Source organism: Abrus precatorius, unplaced genomic scaffold (assembly GCF_003935025.1).
Source record: "Abrus precatorius isolate BTA unplaced genomic scaffold, Abrus_2018 Scaffold7, whole genome shotgun sequence".
NCBI lineage: Eukaryota > Viridiplantae > Streptophyta > Magnoliopsida > Fabales > Fabaceae > Abrus > Abrus precatorius.
In genome coordinates this window covers 21,197,454-21,219,756 of record NW_020874417.1, presented here as the reverse complement: position 1 = coordinate 21,219,756, position 22,303 = coordinate 21,197,454, and the positions used below count along the sequence as shown (strand labels likewise).

General features: G+C 30.1%; 2 protein-coding genes and 1 non-coding gene across 3 annotated transcripts; 2 read left to right on the top strand and 1 right to left on the bottom strand.

Annotated features, from left to right (window-relative positions):
- Positions 1-2,778: 2,778 nt before the first annotated feature.
- Positions 2,779-3,388, top strand: LOC113873261 (rapid alkalinization factor-like). The gene has a single exon (XM_027511310.1). The coding sequence runs from the start codon at positions 2,865-2,867 to the stop codon at positions 3,213-3,215; it is 351 nt and encodes a 116-aa protein (XP_027367111.1). The 5' UTR covers positions 2,779-2,864; the 3' UTR covers positions 3,216-3,388.
- Positions 3,389-17,713: 14,325 nt separating this feature from the next.
- On the bottom strand, positions 17,714-17,785 carry TRNAE-UUC. The gene has a single exon. It is a non-coding gene; the product is annotated as a tRNA-Glu (tRNA).
- Positions 17,786-18,500: 715 nt separating this feature from the next.
- Positions 18,501-21,925, top strand: LOC113870737 (26S proteasome regulatory subunit 6A homolog). Its single transcript, XM_027507179.1, has 10 exons — positions 18,501-18,769; positions 18,890-19,006; positions 19,158-19,265; positions 19,443-19,634; positions 19,744-19,935; positions 20,390-20,508; positions 20,640-20,727; positions 20,965-21,084; positions 21,162-21,302; positions 21,628-21,925. The coding sequence occupies exons 1-10, from the start codon at positions 18,653-18,655 to the stop codon at positions 21,703-21,705; spliced, it is 1,272 nt and encodes a 423-aa protein (XP_027362980.1). The 5' UTR covers positions 18,501-18,652; the 3' UTR covers positions 21,706-21,925.
- Positions 21,926-22,303: the final 378 nt, after the last annotated feature.

The following is a 22,303-nucleotide window of genomic DNA, read 5'->3' as shown; positions in this document are numbered from 1 at the left end:
TTTTCACCTTTTAGTATTGATGTCTAATACAAGTTACTCAATATATTCTCTATTTTCTTAAGATTAAATTCTAGTCATTCTTCTATCAGTTCATCGTATCAATGGTCACGAATTAAGAAAAAGTCATTCTCCACTTTAGTTATTAAAAAAGTTTTAAAAAAATTATGAAATTCTTCCACTTAATATATATCTAATTGATTTTTGACTTAGACTTTTGGTTATACCACCCACTTCTCAAACTAACTCTTATATATTTTCAATAGTTGTTAGTTATATCTCTATCTTGCTCTGTTTTTCTTTTATATTTTTAAGAAAAATTTTGTGGTACCCTTAAAAATTTTCAGGGCACGTACCCAAAATTTTTTAATTAATAATATTTAAACACATATTCAAATAATAAATTATTATATTTATTTTATTTTATTTTATTTATCAATTAGTCCTTCCCTCATAATTATTGTTAATTAAAAGATAAAATTTAAGTTTATGTTTTAATAGTTACTTCATCTTCTTGCTTTGTTTTGTGTTTCAACCCTTTGACTCACGTTTTTTTTTGCCACCGAAGTTGATCCTAATTATGCTTTATCTTTAGGCTTACATCACTTTACTCCACTAATGAGGTCAATCTATTTCCTACCAACCATGTCACTTCTCACTGCTCTGTATTCGTTCTCCCATATTCGTTAAAAATCCTAAGCTTTTGTTAGCATCACACTGAGCAACGAGGGGATCTTACATAGCGGAGCTTGAAAGAGAGTTTTCCTTAGAGTTCAAGATACGTTAAGACGAGAAAAAAAGAGGTGGTCAAGTAACCAATTCTATCTTTCAACATTAGTTGCTAGTTCTCGACTCTGCTACAACTCTTATTGAATCCACTCTTGTCAGAAATGATACTCTGATCAGACAAGATTTGTTGTTGATACCACATTCAGAACTAATTTTTTCAAATGCTATAAGGTTCATCGTGTTAAAAAGGACAGTTCTTCTTTTGCAATCAAGTCTAATCCTATTCCAAAATCAGCAATGAGGCAAACTTACACAGCAAAGCAGCGACTAGGAAAAAACCCAACAAAACAAGAGTTGTGCAAGTTGAACTAATATTAAAAACTTTAAATTTTAAATATACACCATGACTAAATAGTAAATAATATAAATAATATAATTTTAAATAAATTATTTATAATAATATATATTTTTTATAAGTCACTATATTTATCTTTTTTATTTGTATAAATTTGTTGAATATGGTATCATAAAACAATATTAGGTCACGGCATGATACACCTCTTTCAAAACCCTGTTATCCATTGTCGAATTTCAAGGTGACCTGGCTTTTCACGCTTCCTTGCCATGTTGACATTCATTAAAATACACTTCTTAGACGTGTTGGGAAGTCACACACACATAATATACGAAGATAATTTCTCACACTCGGAAAATTGAAACCAGGAGTCGTGAATGTAACACATGATCATATATATAAGAGTACAATAGGTAGCCAATTTCTTGCTTTTAGCACAGACATACAGTAGTCAACTAGGCAAAACATATAATAACCTTTCTCCATTTTATAAAAGCAACAAAAGAAGGACCAGGCAATGCCTACTCATGTCCTCTCCTTCAACAGAAAAAAAAAAAAAAAAAGCAAATAAAATACTCTTATTGATGCTCCACACGTCTCTTCTTTCCCTATCCCAACCACTGCCTCTGTTCTCCCTTTGCTCCACAAATATTAAACGGAAAGCATTCATTAAAGATAAACTTGTCAAATTTGGCTAAACATTTCCCTTTTCATTAATATGTAATCATCTTTTCCGCTCGTGATGATTAGGTATAATTGTTACCGAGGATTACTTATCATCTAATTTTTAGCTTTCTAATTATCACTAATTATAAAAGGAGTTATTTATGAAAAGAATGTTTACTATATTCAAAATATAAAGTACGTTTATATTTATGTTTTTAATAATTTAAAATATTAAATATTTTTAAATCGTGCATCATTGCACAATAAAAAAATTAAGAAAATATTAACTAATTCCTTGAAGCCATTCAAAGTGAATTGTGTTTAAATTTTGTAATAATATATTTTTATATTTTAATAATAAATGTTAGTCCCTATATGTCATTTTATATAACATCATTTAATTTTTTTTTAATCTGTCACTTTAAGAGTTCAAGAAATTATTTTTTATTTTTTATTATATATTTACCTTTTATAAAAATTTAAATTAATTTACCCATTAATCATAAGATTGGTTAATTATTATAAAGTTCAAAAGTTAATAAGACTAAATTAAATTTTTTTCGTAACTTACTTACATATTAATATATAAAACATATTTTATTTTCAATATCAAAAGTTAATAAAAAATTAATTAATTAAGAAGGAAATTTAAAATTAGTTATTAGACAATGTTTTATATAAACTATAAAGGTAATTAATTTTCTTAAATTATATGAAACAATTTTTCATTAATCAAAGAATAAAAAATAATTTTTTTAAAATATAATAAGTCATATCTCACTAGTTAAAAAATATCTATTATTTTTTTTAAAATCATTACTAATCGGTAATAATTAGCAAGACTTATTATAAAAAGCATTTAATAACTCATTTCAGATTCTGAAACACAGCAGCAGTACTGCTACCGTTTTAAGAAGCTTCTTGCTGGAAATGGCATAAACGTAAATAAACGGAACTGGAGTGTCCTTTTTCTAACAGATGAGGCTCTTTAGTTTTAAACTGGCCACTAGCTGTAGACATAGCTAAATTCATTTCATCTGAAAGAAAAGAAGCAACACCCCGTTCCCCAATTCACCAACCAAAACAAAGAAACAAACGCAAACATCTCAACAACACAATGCCCAAAACATCTTCCTTAGCTCTCACGCTCATCTACGCCGCCACCATTTTGGTGGCGATGAGTTGGTCGCCGACCGCCGTAGCCGGAGGCCACCACCACCTCGGAATGGGATGGGTACCCACCTGCAAAGGCTCCATCGCAGAGTGCCTTGAAAGGGAAGAATTTGAGTTGGACTCGGAGATCAACCGGCGCATCTTAGCCACCACCAAGTATATAAGCTACGGTGCGCTGCAGAGGAACACAGTCCCTTGCTCTCGCCGTGGCGCCTCCTACTACAATTGCCGACCTGGGGCACAGGCCAACCCTTACAACCGTGGCTGCAGTGCCATTACAAGGTGCAGGAGCTAATTTCTTTTTTTTTTTTTTTCTTTTTTTTCCATTTCAATTCAAATGTGTTTTATTGTTGTCATATAAATTTGTTATAGTATACATTAACTTTTCTGGTAATCCATTTTCGGGTTCCTCTTGTGAGAATACACTGTTTCTTGAACACTAATAATGCTTTTGTTAGTTATTTGATTTCAACGTTTCAGTAAAGAAAAAGGGGAAAAAATGTCTTTTTTTTTATATACATTTGTTACCCTTTTCTTGCTTTTGCCTTCACCTTTCCGTGAAGCTGTGTGCTATCAAATATTGAATCTGAGAGTGGGCGAGGAAACGACAGAGGCAGTGTCCGTGTATTGGTGATGGGTATCAGCGAATCATTAATGCTCTCGTTTTCGATAATTGGAATTTCGCTCTATGCCCAATCCCTCGTATTCGTATACGATTTTCATTTTTTAATTCCCCACATTTATTACCCAAAAGATTTTGCGTTACCAAGGTGTAAAATTGGGATTGGTAGATTGATAGATTTTATAAATTTCCCCGTTATCTTTTGCAATGCTTTGCCGCGCTGGAGCTAAGCTTTAAAAATGCATTGTTTTCCATGCCGAAATAAAGTGTTGTTGCGTTTAAACTTTGAATGTTACGGGGATATGTGATTTGTTGGACCGAGGAAACTTTTATTTCTAAATTGAAGGTTGGACTGAAATAATAAAATGACAAACAAATAAAAAAAGGCAAATTATAGAGGGAGTGATTATGTGGGTGAACGATCTTTGTCCTCCGTGATTGTAAAATTTGTTAGGCTTCTTTGATTAAGAATTCGAATTAAACGTATCTTAGTTATAAGAAACTTATGTTAATTCTCTCCTCTTCATTACATGCTATGCTAGTTTTATGGTGAAAGAAAAATAAGGCATTACGAGTTTGCATTTTCAGGAAAGTGTATCCCCCACTACGAGAAAGTTCAGCTTCCATCTGAGATGGAATTTCATATTTTTATTTCGTAATATTTGCCTATGCGTTGTGCCTCCGTTTTAGTTCTCTAAAGTAGAATTGGAAGGAATCTGGCAACTAGAGAACCGATTCAATAAAAGTGAATTACAGGTCATCAAGCTCTTGGTCTAGCAAGTAGCAACCAATCAAACTCCTTTTGCGCCCAAAAAAATATAGGACTAAGCCGAATGCAAAACAAGAGTAAAGAAAAGATGCTTGAAGAGTAAACACGTAGATAGATGGTAAAAGCAAAGACAAAAACAAAAGATATTGATAGATTTGCAAGTTTTTTGGTGGAAGGAAAAAGCATAATAGGGTTGAATTTAAACACCTATAAATAGTAAATTTTTATTGAAAAATAATATTTATTACTGTATTATATTCTTAAGATAATAAATAATTTATTCTTTTATAAAAATTTATGACTTAGTTGCTTATCCTCTGGCCTCAGAACTACAGTTAATATTTTTGTTAGAAAAGGTACATGATGCCGGGTGGATGGGCTTTTCTATTTTTTATTCTTTGGGTAATTAGAGTTGTTAGGTCCCCCTTTTCTATAATATAGCTGTGGTTACCTGTTAATGACGAGCTCCAATCCATCAGATTCCAAGTTCTAATGCAGACCAAACTTTAAAGGTAAGATTGGCCCCCTTGCCAAACTATTGGTTTATTTATGCATTAAGGCCCCACAAATTATTTCTGTATTTTTTTTTCAAAAATGCCAAGCAGTTAGTAAGCTTTGGATTGGTTTTCTATTTAGTTGTTTTTTGGAAAATAGTCTTAAGAGGTGAGATTCTATCAGTCATGGAAATGGGGGACCAGACTAAGTCTAAAGCCCTGAAATTGTTAATAATTTGATAGTTTATATTACTAGCCTTACCAAATCATTGGCCTTGGGTCAATTATATTCATTATAATATTGACACACTTTGGAATTAACTGTGTAAATCACTTTCTGGGATTCGTATGTTTGATATGTTAGGTAGAGGCTGAGTTGTACCCAACAACAGTTTGTTTACTAAAATAGAGGAATCATCTGTAAATCCTTTACTGGTTTCTAACCACGTGTTCAAAGAAATATAGGGAAAGTATACTGTCACTGGGAGAAGCTACTACATTTTCTTCTTCTGTGCATTTCAGTTACATGCTCAACAACCAAGATGGAACAATGAGGTTTTATCAGTCTATTATTGTATGCGGGCTCCTTATAGTAAAGTTTTATCGATAATAAATTAGCTCAAGCTGAATATAACTCAAGCTTGGGACTGTTACCCCTACACATATTTAAGCAATGCATCAATCAGCATGTATTAGAGTTTATGTTGACATTTTTTTAAATTGTGTTTACCATATAATTAACTAGAAATCGTTTTTGAGATGGAAAATAAAAATATTATTAAATTGCGCTATTTACTATCGAGTACATGGAACAACTAACATGAAATTATAGTCTCAAGTTGGACTCTAATAAATGCAGTTATATTAGGCTATAATGATCTTTATGTTTAGGAAAAGTAAATTTTTCTAAGTTACAGAGGTTCTCATTAAACTTTTGGAGTAGAGAATAGACTATGTCTTTCAAATAAAAACACAAAACCCTAGGTTCCTACACTTTGATGAGTCATGGATCTATAAAAATATTTAAGTCCTAAAATCTTGTTGGAAAAATCACTTTTTGAAACATTTTTGTGAAAACTAGCAAAAAAGCCTTATTTTTTTGTCGAAAAGGAGGCTACATTTTGAGGAGTCTTGGAGAGTCCTAAAAGCCTCATCTATGGTTGGAAGGAAAGATACCTTTCGAGAAGTTTTGGAGGGTAAAGAAAAGCTTTATTCTTTGTAAAAAAGAAGGCTTAATTTCGAGAAATTTTAGAAGGTCTAAAGAGGAACTTAATTTCTATTGAAAAAAGGATTATTTTTCGAAGAGTTTTGAAGATTTTCAAGTCCCCAAATTGAAAGGAGCCAAAACCTGTAGAAATAGGAATCGACCAGAAAAATTATTTTAAGTCTACAAGACTATATGAGCTTACAGATTTTTCTCAAAACTTGTCAAAATAGGGATCAACAAGGAAAATTTTCTAAGTCCATGACAACCTTCGATAAGTTTTCCTAAAAACTTATCAAAAAGGAATTGCCAAGGAAACTATAAGTCGAAGATGGAGCTCGTTGATTTTTCCTAAAACTTGTCAAAAAAGGAATTGATAAAGAGAAGTTGTTCTAAGTCCACGAGAATCTTCTATAGGTTTCCTCAAAACTTGTTAAAACAGAAGATGACAAGAAATTTATTCTAAGTCCTAGATGTAAGATAGAGTTTAAGTGGTGAGGAAACATGACGAAAAACCATAAGATCTAAAGTCACTACCAAAGAAACAGTTATCAACCTGTTAACACCAGTTGAAAGTCAGAGATCGTGGGCACAAAGAAACAATTGTAGACAATATGCATTTATGGAGAAGGCACGATTATGAGCGGTTATGGATAATGGGTGACAGCGGTTGAGAAGAAGCACACACAAAAGGCAGTTCCCGTTGTTCATTGTGAAGAGTCGTAAGTTACATTTAGTCATTTACTTTCTGCAATTTGCACTTCTGTAATTTGATTTTAGTATGTTTAGTTCCATTTCATTTGCATTTTGTTCTTGCAATTTTACTCTCGTTTACTTTTCTGTAAGACTCTTATATTCAATTCAGTTCTACATTATTATCATTTACTATTATTTATTATTGTTGCTTAATACTCTGTTTTACAACATCAACTTGGTCATTACAATAACAACACACCTAAAAGAACTTAACGAGCACCTAAAATTTAATCTCAAATTGCTCTTGAATTTATTTGTTCACTACTTGCAATTTTCACCATAAACACTTTAAAAAAAATTATGATTGATGATGTTAACCAATTCAAATTGATTATATATTATGTATGAACACGTAAGTACTAACTAGCAGAACTTATATGTTCTATCTTCACAATCAATTCTTCTTCATGTCCATACGTTTTAATGTATATTTTTTAATTTATATTAATTTAAACTTATATTTTAAATTATTTAATAATTTAAAAAAAAAATTTAAAATCAATCCTTTTCAAACTTAAATCAAACTATTGTTATAAATTATTGTGAGTGAATGTTCATATTCATAACTCCTCATATTCTTTATATTTTAAGAAATTGTAACCATTTTATTTAATTTACATTTAAAGAGATGAGATTCTTCAGTTGTAGATTTTGGCCTATAAATAAGTATCTTATTTGTATTAAGAATATATGAAATGAAATTGAGATTCTCTCTTTCTCTTTAGTATTATTCTCTCTATTTTCTCACTTGATACATACTTTTGCAAAAAAGAAACATTCTCGAACAAAGTACGATATTCTTTTATTTTTATTTTTCTTACGAAATTATATTATTATTTATTTATTTTAATTTAAATAATTGTATTTATAAATTTTCATCCACAAGAAAATTTACTAGTAGTTTAAGATTCGCAACATTGAATTATTATTTATATAAATAATATAATATTTTACCTTCTTAACTGCTGATTAAAAGAAAAAAATTTATTATTTTATTTATCAATTGAATGTTTAATTTTCTTTTTGCATATATAATTTTTTACTTTTGATGATATCTAACTTATTTTTATTTTTATGATAGTACTAAATATATCAAATCTTACGAACCTCAAATTCCTTGCACTTGACATGACATGAAAAAATTATTTATCATAGGTATTAAATGCTCAAATTCATTTAGATACAAAAGGTTTTCAAAATACTATCAATGAAAGAAATAAAGCATCTAATTAAGATAAGATTAAAGTTATGATCCTTTTTTAGTCACCACCTTCATAAAGGATTGAAAATGAATATTTAACTATAAAAGACTCACTTATATTTTGGAATAATTTAAAAGACAAATATGATCACAAAAAAATAGCTATTTTATAAAAGCTTACTATGATTGGATGTATTTATGCTTATAATATTTTAAAACTATTAGTGAATATAATTCAACAATATTTAGAATTGCATCTCAATTAAAATTGTGTAAAGAAAAGGTTATTGATGAAGATATGTTATAAAAAACATTTTCCACTTTTCACACATCTAATGTGCTCTTGTGGTAGCTATATCGTGAAAAAGGATTCAAAAAATATTCTAAATTAATTTTTTTATCTCTTTGTGGCCGAACAAAATAATGAGCTTTTGATGAAAACTCATGAATTTCGTCTAACTAGCTTTGCTTTATTCCTAGAAATGAATGTAACAACTCATAATTATTGTAATTATGGACAAACTTACGGTCGTGGTCGTAGCGTGGTCGTGGAAGTAATAATAATCGTGTTCATGGTAATAGTTATGGACATGGTCGTGGTGATAATCAGAAATATAGATTTTCACACTAGAAGTGGAAAATGATGAGAAAATTGAAAAAGGTAAAAGGTATCCAAAGTAGCAAAAATATGAAAGACATATGCTATCGTTGTAAAAGCAAAGGTCATTAGTCACGTATTTGTTGTACATCAAAACATCTTATTGATCTTTATCAAGAATCACTTAAAAATAAGGAAAAAAAGATTGAGATAAATTTTATTTGATGATTCTATTTATGGTTGTATGAATGTTACTTACTTAGATGTTGCTTATATTTTGGCTGATTCAGATGAAAAAATTGACCATCTCATTGGTGATAGAAGTGTTCAAAAATAAGTTTATTATTATTTTTTATTATTGAGTTATTATGTTTTTTTATTATATGTTAATTTATGTTTAATGTGTTTTTTCTCTCTCTACACAAAAAAAGTAATGGTTAAAATAAATTATCATGTGTTATAGTTATTCTTTCATTGATACAGTTGTTACTTAAATTAAATTTTAATATAGTAAGTGTAAATAAATAATAATAATAAATTTTCACTATTTTTTAGTATCTAATTTTTTTATTTTTTATTTTTGCAATGAAGAATGAATGTTCTTATGGACGATACTAACAATGAAAACGTATATCTTGTTGATAGTACAACAACTCACACAATTCTAAAAAATAAAAATATTTTATCATTTAATGATGCAACAAGCTAACATGAGTACTATATTTGGTAGTACAAAGATTATTGAAAGTTCTAATAGAGCTAATATATTGTTGTCTAGTGAAACAAAATTACACATTGCTAGTACATTGTACTCCACTAAGTCTCATAGAAACTTATTAAGGTTTAAAGATATATGCAAAAATAGATATCATATTAAAATAACAAATGAAGGAAAAGAAGAATACATGTATATCACAAAAATTATCTCAAATAAAAAATGTGTGTTAAAAAAATTACCTTCTTTTTCTTCTGGTTTATATTACACATATATAAACATAATTGAAACACATTATCGTAAATCAAAATTTTACAAATTATGATAATTTTTTTATTTGGCAGTTAGGCCAGCCTGGATCAATCATGATGCCAAAAATAATTAAAATTTCATGTGGACATTAATTGAAGAGCCAACAAATTCTTCAATCTTATATTTTCTCATGTGTTGCTTGTTTCCAAGAAAAATTAATTAGTTGACCTTCAGCAGCTAAAATTAGAAATGAATTTATCATATTTTTGGAACGTATACAAGGTGATATTTGTGGACCAATATACCCATCATGTGTACCATTTAGATATTTTATGATTTTAATTAATGTGTCAACTAGATAGTCACATGTTTGTTTATTGTCAACTCACAACTAGATGTTTACGAGATTACTTGCACAAATAATTCATTTAAGAGCTCATTTTTTTAATTATCCAATTAAGAAAATACGCCTTGATAATGCTGGTGAATTTACATCTCAAGCTTTTAATTATTATTGTATGTCTATTGGAATTGATATTAAGCATCCTGTAACAAATGTATATACTCAAAAGGACTTGATGAATCATTAATCAAGCGTCTAAAATTAATTGCAAGATCATTACTAATGAGATCAAAACTTTCAATTCGACTTGGGGACATGCAATATTGCATGCTACAACACTTATTCGCATTAGACAACAAGTTAACATACATTATCTCATTTGCAATTAGTTTCTGACCAACAACCAAATATTTCTCATCTTAGAATTTATGGATATGCAGTGTATGTTCCTACTACTCCACCGCAATGCACTAAGATGGCTCCTTAAATAAGGTTAGGAATATATGTTGGCTGTGACTCTTCATCTATAATAAAATACCTTGAGCCAATGATAGGTGTGAATATCAATTTTTGCCTTCCAAGGATTACCTCCAATATTTTTTAAAAATAAAATAAAATAAAATCATTTTATGAAAAATAAAAAAAATTTGAAAAAAAGAGAAACTGATTCATGGAAATGGAAGCCCTGCACCGTACAGGCTTAAACTCATATATCAAAACCGAACTCCATACATGAACAAGGGAAAGTTCAGAAGCTTGTCTCCATGTGAAACCCTAAAATGTGAAGAACTGGACCCATATAAAAGCATGAGTAAGGGATTTGAGAAAGGAGGCTTGGAGAAGGGGAGAAAAATTTAAGGGCGGCAAAAAAAAAAAATTCAAAGATTTGGAAGAAGGGAAAGCAGATAAAAATGGATCTTCAAAAGGAAACATAAAACAGGGGAGAAAAAAGGAATATAGCAAAGAGATTGCAAATCAAAGATAAAAAGAAGAAGAAGAATACACCGTCCGTCACTATTTAATAGTAGTTGTTCAAATCTGGAACTATCCACCATTACAAAGCTGAAATCAAAAGTATTCTTTTTACTCAGTGCTAGTGTTTTATGCTACTAGTTTTGAATGTTGGAATGAATGAGAAATTTAAAATAGTTAAAGTATTGGGTACGAAGAACTAATCCGCTTTTATTAATCGTCAAGCTTTTATTTATTTTTACTTTTATTTTTATTTTCATGATGTGAAAACTTGGTGCAAAAGCTGTGTGGAACAACTAGTAAATAGAACACGTTATCTTTGACCTTGATCTAATCAACTTTACTTTTCATATTCAATATTATTATATTACTTGGATGCATCGAAATTTGCTGAGAAAGATTGCAGATGTCTAACGACAAGTATAATAATGTATTGACATTTGATTTGACTTTAACTTTTCCTTTTTTTTTCTTTTATTTCATTTGATTTCACTTTGAAATCCAATAAAATCCTGATCAGTGAAGAGTTCAGTCCGCTGCATGCTTAATGTACATTTTTCGTTCCTTTTTATTTGTTATTATTATCATTATTACGTTAGTTTGAAAATGAAAATTCTTATATTGTTTTATTCCATATCTTATTATTATTATTATCTTTTACTATTTGAAAATAAATATATTTAACTCCTTATATTTATATTATATTGAATAAATCAACTAATTTTAATCTAAATTGTTTTATTAACAAAGCAATGTATAATGCTAATGTATAGCGACTCTATCTTTATGCATTATAAATTGTCAAAAATCTATATGTACCGACGTTACCTTATATTTTTATATGATATAAATATATCAAATGAAGTTTTAAATTTTATTAAATAAGTGTCTTCTTTAATCAATTTAAAGATTTATTTACTTTTATTAAAATAAAATTAATTTCATATTTCTAATTTTGATAAATTAAATAATTAAATATTTTCTTACTTATTTATACAAATTTCTATAATATTAATGTGTAATTTACGTTACCTTCGATTATCTAATAAATTATAACAAATTTATATATAGCTTACGCTATCTTAAATTTTCTTTCAACATTAATCATAATCAACTTTAAAATTAATATATTTTATTTAGGAGTAAAATACTTTTAATGATTTGTAAATAGTTGTGTGATTTTTCTTCACCTTCTGTATTTTTCTCGTAGGATACACGTATAACCACTTTATCTTGTATTCTAAACATTATAATTTTATGAAAATAATTTTAATTTCAAATTAAATTTTCTTTTACTAAACTCATTTTTTTTAATCAACCAACTTTGTAATTTTAGATAGAACTACGTGACTTTGAGTTTTTCATTGTACTTGGGGATATATAGGAGCGTGAACCAGACCCGTCAAGTCAAAATAATTTTTAAAATAATTTTTTTAAGATACCCAGTTAATATTTTAATAAATAATTTTTTTCTTTCTTCTTCTAAAATGAAATTAATTAATGTTTAGGGGTTAAAACAAATGTTGTTCAAAATTAAAATGAATTTGCACAATTAATTTTAGGTAACCATTTTTTAACGGACGTTGTGGGGTGCTAATACCTTTCCTATGCGTAAATGATTCTCGAACTTATTTTTTGTTTCAAATATCATATTATTAAAAAAAAAAATTTCCAATGTTTTCTTAAAATAAACTTTTGTGGCGATTCCTCTGATATTTTTAAAAACGTTTTCGCCGTACCGTTGCGACCGCTCAGTTGCGACAACAGGAGATTTATTTAATGCTCGATTTTCTTATTGTCATTTTGATGAATCATTTTTTTCTACTTTAGAGGGGAGAAAATAAGCATTTGAAAACAAAGATAAGTTAGAATGAATTATCTTTATCTCATCTTGATCCTCAAACAAAATAGTGTGAATTGAAAGTTCAAAAGATAATTCATTTGTAAGGTTTAGCCAACCAACTACCAAATGTATTTACGAATACAAAAATAGTGACCAAATCATATGGGCTAGCGACTAATACTCCAAACAAAATCAATGTTACAAATCAATTTGAATCACGTATGAAACATGGTAAACCTTTTGGTTCCAAAGATAAAAATCTTCGAAAAAGAAAAGGAACTAAGACTCAAGGCTACCATAACGAGGATGTAAAGACTCCAAAAGAGTCATCAAACATAATTAATATTTTAATTCCTGAGGAAACACATGCACTTAAAAATCATGAAAATGAAGAGATCCCAATAAATTATGTCATCAATAGAATACAATGGAGCCGAAATAAAGTCAATGTTGACAATTTTTTCATTTAACATAGCATTGGATGTAGTACCTGATATAGAGGATCACAAACCAAAATCAATCAACGAGTGTAGAAAAAGAAATGACTTAAAAAAAAAATACAATTGAGGCAGAATTAAAGTCACTTACAAAATGTCAAGTGTAACACCCCAAATTTTGTAATATAGTTTGTTTATTAAAATAAGTGTTTACGTGGACTTTGATGTGTCATGTATTTATTATATATGTACATATATGTATGAAGTGAATGGATTGAATTGAGTGGACTGGATAGATTATATATATATATATATATATATATATATATATCTGTGTGTGTGTGTGTGTATACAGGCTAAGTGTGGATGTTGCTGTAGTGAGAGGGCCCTGGGCATGAGGCATGAAACTGTGTCATTCTCACTATAGCGAGAGGATTCTCGCTGTAGCAAAAAGGCATTGGGAGAAGGGGTGAAACTGTCACTGTAGCGACAAAGCCACAGTTTAGGGTGCAGTCTCGCTGTAGCGAGATTCTGCAGAAACCAGGATGCAATTTTCTCTTATATTTTTGCTGTAATAAGAGAGGGTGTCGCTGTAGCAAGGGGAGTATCTCGCTGTAGCAAAAGTGTCATGACTAGAGAAGATTTAAAGGGGCTAGGGCTTGAGAAACTCATTTTTTCCCTTTTCTTTCTTCAAGGTCCCTTCAATTCTCTCGACCCAAAATCTTATTTCACTGATTAAATTGCCTCTAAGTCGTTTGAGAGCAAGATTGAAGGTTGAAATTATGTGGGGAACGCTTGGAGGTAAGTTTTAATAATTAAGGTTTCAGTTTTTCATCCCTATTCTCTTATTTCTTGATTTTCCTTGGTTCTCACGAGAAGTTTCCGTGTATTTAGGACTAAGTTCGTGTGAGGAGCCTTCTCATTTCTGATTTTGTGTGTGGGTCTTCATTTGAGGTAAGAGGGACTCTACCCTATCTCATTTTGCTTAAAAAACCTGTTTAGTTACTATGTTTTGTAATGTGATTGAGATAGATAATGTGTGGTGGGTATGATTGTGATGATTTGAAAGTGATTTGAATGGATTTTTATAAAGAATTGAAGTTGAATGTGATGAATGGAATGGTTGAGCCCAATATAGGTGTGTTTGCGTGTCCTTGAATGATGTAAATAGATGGAAATGAGTATAGATGGCACGTTGAAATGTTGTGTGTATGAAATAGACATGTGGGTTGTGTGTGGTAGATGAATGTGGGTCATTGGGTCGTATATTGTGAATGAATGTGGGCACTTGTGCTGTGTGTGCGAATGAATGTGGGCTTATGTGCCGTGTAATGTTAATAACTATGGATAATTGTGCTGTAGGTTGTGCATGAGTAATGTGTGTGGTTAAAATGTGTGTGAATGGGGCATGTTAAATGTGGTTGTAATGATGTTGTGAATGGTTTAGCGATATACTAGAGGTGTGTGGAAGATGAGGATGGTAAAAATACCTTGGGGAAGAGAGAGTGGTGGTGACACCAAAGTGAGAGTGGGTGCACCACGGGCCACACACTCTCCTTTTGACTAGACTTCTGACCACTACCTTTATTGAGTGACCCGTGACTGCCCACATGGTATCCGTGAAGCGGGGGTGACCAGTGACCATTCATGGTATGAAACTGTGATCATAGTGTCATAGTGAGCGTTGTTAGGTGCGTTAAGATCACTGTGTAAATTGTTATGGTACCGTGAGTGCATAAGTTATGAACTGAAATGAAATGCTTGAAATATTGATTGTAATTACCTAGACTCAAGTAAATATGCTAGAATACCTATAGATACGCATGGTGAGACTTTATGTTAGTTGTGTGTGTTGGATAGTGTAGAGTATTCACCCTTACATTTATTTTTTAGGTAACCAAGACGATTAGCACCAGACTTAGTGAAGGAAGGATGAACTACTATAGAACTTAGATTGTATTTTGAAACTATGATGTAACTGAGTTAGTCCTGTAACAGTCTTTGATGTAAATTGTAATCTTTTATTGTTTTGAACCGTTTTATGAAATTCTGTAATGAGATCTTTTATTAAATGAAAATTTCATTACTCCAATTTTACAAAATTATTACTTGGAAATTTAATTTAAGGTGTTACATCAAGTTTTTGTACCTATAGTTCATACACCTAAAGATATAAAGTTAGTTGGATATAAATGGGTTTTTGTGCGAAAATAAAATGAAAAAGGTGAAATTGTAAGATATAAAACATGACTTGTTACTCAAAGTTTTTTGCAAAGACTTGGCATTGATTTTGAAGAAACATATTCATCTATACTTGATGCAAATACTTTTTAATACTTAGTCAGTTTAATAGTAAATGAAGGACTTGATTTGTAATTAATGGATGTTGTTACAACCTATTTGTATGGCTTACTTGATAATGACATTTATATGAAACTTCCTAAAGGTTTTAATTTGTCAAATGAATAAATCACTTTATGGATTAAAACAATCTGGATGCATGTGATATAATCGCCTTAGCGAATATTTGTTGAAGGAAGGATATAAAAATGACCCTATTTATCCATGCATTTTTATAAAAAGATGTTATAATGGATTTGTAATAATTGTTGTTTATGTTGATGATTTAAATATCATTGGAACTCCTGAAGAGATTTCAAAAACATTAAATTGTTTAAAGAGGGAATTTGATATGAAGGACCTTGGAAGGACAAAGTTTTGTCTTGGATTACAACTTAAATTTGTAAAGAATAAAATTTTCATGCATCAAGAAACTTATATAACAAAGGTATTAAAACAGTTTTAAATGGATAAATCACATCTATTGTTTACTCCAATGATTGTAAGGTCATTAAATGTAAGTAAAGATCCTTTCAAACCTCAGGAAAATGATGAAGAACTACTTGATCTTGAAGTACCTTATCTTAATGTAATTTGAATACTAATGTATCTTGCTTGTCATACACGACCTGATGTATCATTTTATCCAAATAAATCTAAGTTTGACTGATTAGTTATGCAGACACGAGTTTTTTGGCTAACCCACATAATGGTAGATCACAAACATGTTATTTGTTTATATGTGGTGGTACAGTAATTTCATGGCGATGTATGAAATAAACTATAATGACTACATCATCTAATCATGCAGAAATTTTAACATTACACGAGACAAGTCGAGAATACGTTTGGTTGAGATCTATGATTCAACATGTGTAAGAAACTTGTGGTTTATTTTTAGAAAAAATGACTCTAATAATCATATGTAAAGATAATGTTGCGTGTATTACTCAGTTGAGAGAATGAAAGAATGGTACATTAAAGAAGATAGAACATAACATATTTCTCTAAAATTCTTTTTTACCCATCATCTTCAAAAGAATGAGGATATAAATATTCAACAAGTTTGTTCATGTGAGAATCTAACAGATATTTTCACAAAATCACTTCCAAGTAAAACTTTTGAATAACTAGTTCATAAGATTGGACTTTGTCGTCTTAGAAATGATTGTTCACATGAGGGAGAGAATTAAATACACTCTATACCTTTTTTTCCTTAGCCATGGTTTTTCTTGACAAGACTTTTAATGAGGTAGTATCTAATAACATATTAAAGAATAATATACTTTTTCCTTTTATTAAGTTTTTATCTCATGGAGTTTTTTTTCCTAGTTAGATGTTATGAATCATATTATCAAATAATAGACATTCAAGAGGGAGTGTTATGAATTATCGTGAGTAAATGTCTATATTCATAACTTCTTATATTCTTTGTAATTTAAGAAATTGTAACCGTTTTCTTTAATTTATATTTAAAGATATAAAATTATTTGATTATAAATTTAAACTTATAAATAAGTATCTCATTTATATTGAGAATATATGAAATAAAATTGTGATTCTTTCTTCTTTGCTAGTATTGTTCTTTCTGTTTTCTTACTTACTTTTTATAATTTTACGTTCATTTTTTAACAACTATCATTTAATATATTCAAGTAATTAAAATTCATGTTTGATGTCAATTAGCATAATTATTAATTAGAACATATGATATAAAAATCTTAACAGACTAAAAATTTAGCACAAGTTTTTTATTGTATTTTTTAAAAAAATTGAAAGTATTACACCAATTATTTTCACAACTTATTGCATATATAGTAATAATTGAGAGAAAAAAAACATCAAATAGAACTATAACAACCACTTATTTGTATTCTTTCGTGTTTGTATTATTTAGACAGTAACCTTAAACTTTAAGAAGCTATTCGGAAGTCGATAAATAAAAGCAATTTGAGAGAGAGCAGTTGAAAAGAAAAAGAGATAAAATTATTTTTTATTTTAAATCAATAAAACTATATATTATTTATAGTTATATACTATATTTATGTTAATTTATTATTATATTTTTAATTTAAAAATTATTAAATTTTATTTATCATTTTTAAAAAATACCATCCCTTCTTTTTAAAATAAAACTCCTTGCCTAAACAGCCACCAAAAGATGTGAAGATATTTGTCACATTGTTAATTCCTCTTCTCTAATTTATTTCGTTTCCAACAATATAACAACTGATTAAAAAAGTGCATTTCCATTGCCGGGAATCGAACCCGGGTCTCCTGGGTGAAAGCCAGATATCCTAACCGCTGGACGACAATGGAACTTGGAACAAAGCCTTCACCACTTATTTATTCTTAAATGTAATAGGTGGAATTCAGGCCAATAGTTTTTGGTCAACAATATTTTCACTCTTATCGTGGGCGAGACATCTGTAAACAGTTGAGGAAATTTCATTTTATTCTCTCTTTTTTATTTGAAATTTTAATTCTAGAATTTACAAAACTATTTTCAAAAATAATTATAAATTAATTTATAAAATATTTCTTTGAAACTTAATCTTTAAAATATATTTAACTCTTTTAAAATTTATTTTTAAAAATAATTTTTTCACTTCTAATTTTTTTCAAAATAATAAAAAAGTTTAAGAGTTCAAATTTGAAAAAGTAAGGGGTGGGAAAAATGATTCCAACATCTTATTTTATCAATGGTATATTCCAACAATTAAGTGCATATTAAAACCTCCATTATAATCTAAATAACATATTTTTTCAATTTTTTTTTTTTTACAATTAGACCTATGAACTCCTTGGTAATTATTATTTTTAAAAAAATTAGGTATTCGTTTTTAATAATGATTCAATTTTATTTTAGTAAAAATGTATTTAATGTTATTTTCAACACAAAAATATAGATTTAATCGAAAAGTAAAACACCAAAATCACAATTGCTACCTAAGTTTTTCAATATCATTTTTTTTAAAACCTTTTTTTTTTTTTTCATTACTTGTCAAATAATACAATTATTGAGAAAATATAATCGTCTTCTAAGTTGGCTAACAGTGGTTTGGAACACTTGAAGTTGCGCAGTGGTTGTTGGTTCCCTCTTTTATCTCTCCCCAATCTGTGTGTTGAAATCATAATCCACTGCATTCGGATTAGGTTCATTGGAATTTCTAAGAAGTAATTGAAATGGCGAGCGCGATGGTAGAGGATAACAGCTTCGAAGATGATCAGCTAGCGAATATGACCACCGACGACGTCGTCAGAGCTTCTCGTCTTCTCGACAACGAGATTCGCATTCTCAAGGTATGTTTTCGTTTTAATATTTCGTGTAACCTTGTCGATTACACTATCTATTTGTGCTGCTTCCATTTTCTTCGCCGTTAGGGTTTCTGATTGTGGTTGAATTGTTTATCGTGGCTAAAGGAAGAATTGCAGAGGACGAATCTGGAATTGGAATCGTACAAGGAGAAGATCAAAGAGAATCAGGAGAAGATTAAGCTTAATAAGCAGCTGCCCTACCTCGTTGGCAACATTGTTGAGGTAGCTATGTTGTTTGTTTATCTGTTTTGGATGTTCTGTTTGGAATTTTTGGGTGCTGAATTCTGAATCCTCTGGAGTGGGTAGCTGAGGTTGGTTCTTAGTTTTTCCTGATTCTTCTCGGATTATGATGTGAATTTTTTTTTGCATTTAGATATTGGAAATGAACCCTGAGGATGAAGCTGAAGAAGACGGCGCCAATATTGATCTTGACTCACAAAGAAAGGGAAAATGTGTTGTGCTAAAGACATCTACTCGACAGGTGACATATATTTCGAAATCTTCTGTTCCGATACCATTTTAAGATTATTTGTTGTTCTTCTTGTTACCTTTATTATTATATGCTTTTCTTCTTGTTTGCCTTAGTCGATATTAATATATTCATAGAGAGATAAATAGCTCCTCATATAACTTACAGAAACGATAATCTTGACTGCAGACAATCTTTCTTCCTGTTGTTGGGCTTGTTGACCCTGACAAGTTAAAACCTGGTGATCTGGTTGGTGTCAACAAAGATAGTTACTTAATCTTGGATACCCTGCCTTCTGAGTATGATTCTAGAGTTAAGGCCATGGAAGTTGATGAAAAGCCAACGGAGGATTACAATGACATTGGTGGATTAGAGAAACAGGTGAGCTTTAATTATTTGTACCTTAATTTATTGAAGCAAAATATTCTTTTATTTTTGGTAAGGTGACAGTATCATGTGGATCAATCAATAACATGGTCTTTGTTGACAGATTCAAGAATTAGTTGAAGCCATTGTTTTGCCAATGACCCACAAGGAGCGATTCCAAAAGTTAGGAGTTCGTCCTCCCAAGGGAGTGCTCTTATATGGACCTCCTGGAACTGGGAAAACATTAATGGCCCGTGCCTGTGCAGCACAGACAAATGCCACATTTCTGAAATTGGCTGGTCCTCAACTGGTCCAGGTGTGACAATCTATTTCTATTTTTTACCTTTTCTCCTTTATATATTTCTAAGCATGACTAATGATTCCATCTTACATGTTTGTACTAATGATTCCATTGTTACATGTCTATAACATTTTTCCCACCTTTTTATTCTGCAATTGAATAGTTGGTACACTAGGGCCAGATTGTTCATTACTCTCTAGTCTTTTTTAGCTAAATTTTGCTTGTGATGTATGTCAATTACATTTGTTGATTATACACAGATTATTCTTCATTTACTCTTATTTTAATGTTCTGAGTACAAGAGTGCATAAAAATAGATCAGATTCAAATGTTTTCCTATCTATCTGACCCATCTAAATAGTCAGTCTTTTTTCTTCTTATTGCATTTGTTCACTACTTACTTTATGTTTGTATTCATGTCTCTGAACTGGGTTGGGATTAGAATTATCTAACCTGGAATTTTGTGCAGATGTTCATAGGAGATGGAGCAAAACTTGTTCGTGATGCATTTCAACTAGCAAAAGAGAAGTCACCATGCATTATATTTATAGATGAAATTGATGCAATTGGTACAAAGCGTTTTGATAGGTATTAATTGGCAGGAGTTTAAATCTACAATTGAAATTGACCTTTTTTCCCCTTTTGAGGTAGAGACGGTGTTAGTTAGTTCAAGTATAGTGGTTCATCTACCTTATGATGTATCTTGTGGCTGATTGCAGTGAAGTAAGTGGAGACAGGGAGGTACAACGAACAATGTTAGAATTGCTCAATCAGCTTGATGGTTTTAGTAGTGATGACCGGATTAAGGTTTGTCTTTAATTCTGGCTATCTATATGTTTTATCTGGTGGATGTAATAAAATTAAGCTTCCAAGATGATCGTTGTCTTTGGGATAAGCATAACAGTTCAAATATTTTTGAATCAATAAATCCCATGTTTTGGCACTGGTCTTTAGAAGTTGGCATTAAATTTACTGGATTTTTGTTCAGTTAGGGTATAGGTGATTGAATGATGTGCCATTTTTGTTTATTCTTGTAAATTCCAGGTGATAGCAGCAACTAATCGTGCGGATATTCTTGATCCTGCCCTTATGCGTTCTGGTCGATTGGATCGGAAAATTGAGTTTCCACACCCAAGTGAAGAAGCAAGAGCTCGAATTCTGCAGGTTTGGTATCTTCAAACTTTGTCTTACATTTTTTTCAAACAAAATATACACTGACTACTCTCACTTTGATAATTTAGATCCATTCAAGGAAGATGAATGTTCACCCAGATGTCAACTTTGAAGAACTTGCTCGGTCCACAGATGATTTCAATGGCGCACAACTGAAGGCTGTCTGTGTTGAGGCTGGAATGTTGGCTCTACGCCGAGATGCAACCGAGGTTTATTTTCTTCCATATGTTTAACAACTTACATAATTTAAACCTCAATTTATCGAAACAGAAATCATGATTTAGATATTACTCGGTTGACACTTCTGCTTGGCGCTTTTCTTTTGTTTGTTAAGGCTGCCATTCTTATGAACACCAACATAATCTATGAAATATACACTCCCAAGCATATTTAGATGGAACGATTAAGAATTTTATTGCAATAATTATTCTCAACTTTATTTTTTGCTTTTCTGCTTCAGACCAACTTATAATTAATTTTATATACTTGTTGATGTTGGAATATTCGTAAAATTTGTTTTTGTTCCAAATGCAGGTGAACCATGAGGACTTTAATGAAGGTATTATTCAAGTCCAAGCAAAGAAGAAAGCAAGCCTGAATTATTATGCATAGGATGGATTGTGGAACGAACTATTTTTCAGTTAACAAAGATCTATGAGACATCTCAAGCCAATTGAAAAACTATTTTGATGTTTGACATTTGTTTGCTATTTTTATTTTATTTTTATTTTTTGCAATCTTTACTCTAATCAAATGATTCGTTACCTATAACACGCCAGAATCTTCATATTTAAAAAAACACGCAATACAGTTTAGAAATTTGATCTGCTTGCTACGATTTAAATCTCGTTGACCAGGCTACACGATTCTCTGGTGAATAAAGATTTATGAAACAGTTCCATTCGATTTTAATGGTTTCATTAAGAACCAGGCTCTAATCAGAATTTGATTCTAACTATTTAATACATCACTCGATTCAAGTTGGTTGAATGAGGTCGGGCAATATGTAGATTGCAGATAAATTTCTTTGAAAGTTGTTAACTCATTATTGGATTTAGTAAGATTTGATTATAAACCTTTTTGACTTTATGCTTAATTTCCTTATTAACAATTTGATTTAAGCTTGTTATATATAAGCTTGTTTGGGACTTTGTTCGTAGCATTAAGATTTATTTTTGGGTGTTGTACGTGTTTCTGAATGTATGGACCG

What these genes read in the sequence shown, in the direction of transcription:
- LOC113873261 (XM_027511310.1), top strand. Translation starts at nt 2,865, where the DNA reads ATGCCCAAAACATCTTCCTTAGCTCTCACGCTCATCTACGCCGCCACC.
- LOC113870737 (XM_027507179.1), top strand. Translation starts at nt 18,653, where the DNA reads ATGGCGAGCGCGATGGTAGAGGATAACAGCTTCGAAGATGATCAGCTA. An exon ending in TAAAGACATCTACTCGACAG is followed by an intron (nt 19,266 to 19,442) that starts GTGACATATATT and finishes TCTTGACTGCAG; the next exon opens with ACAATCTTTCTTCCTGTTGT. An exon ending in GTAGTGATGACCGGATTAAG is followed by an intron (nt 20,728 to 20,964) that starts GTTTGTCTTTAA and finishes TGTAAATTCCAG; the next exon opens with GTGATAGCAGCAACTAATCG.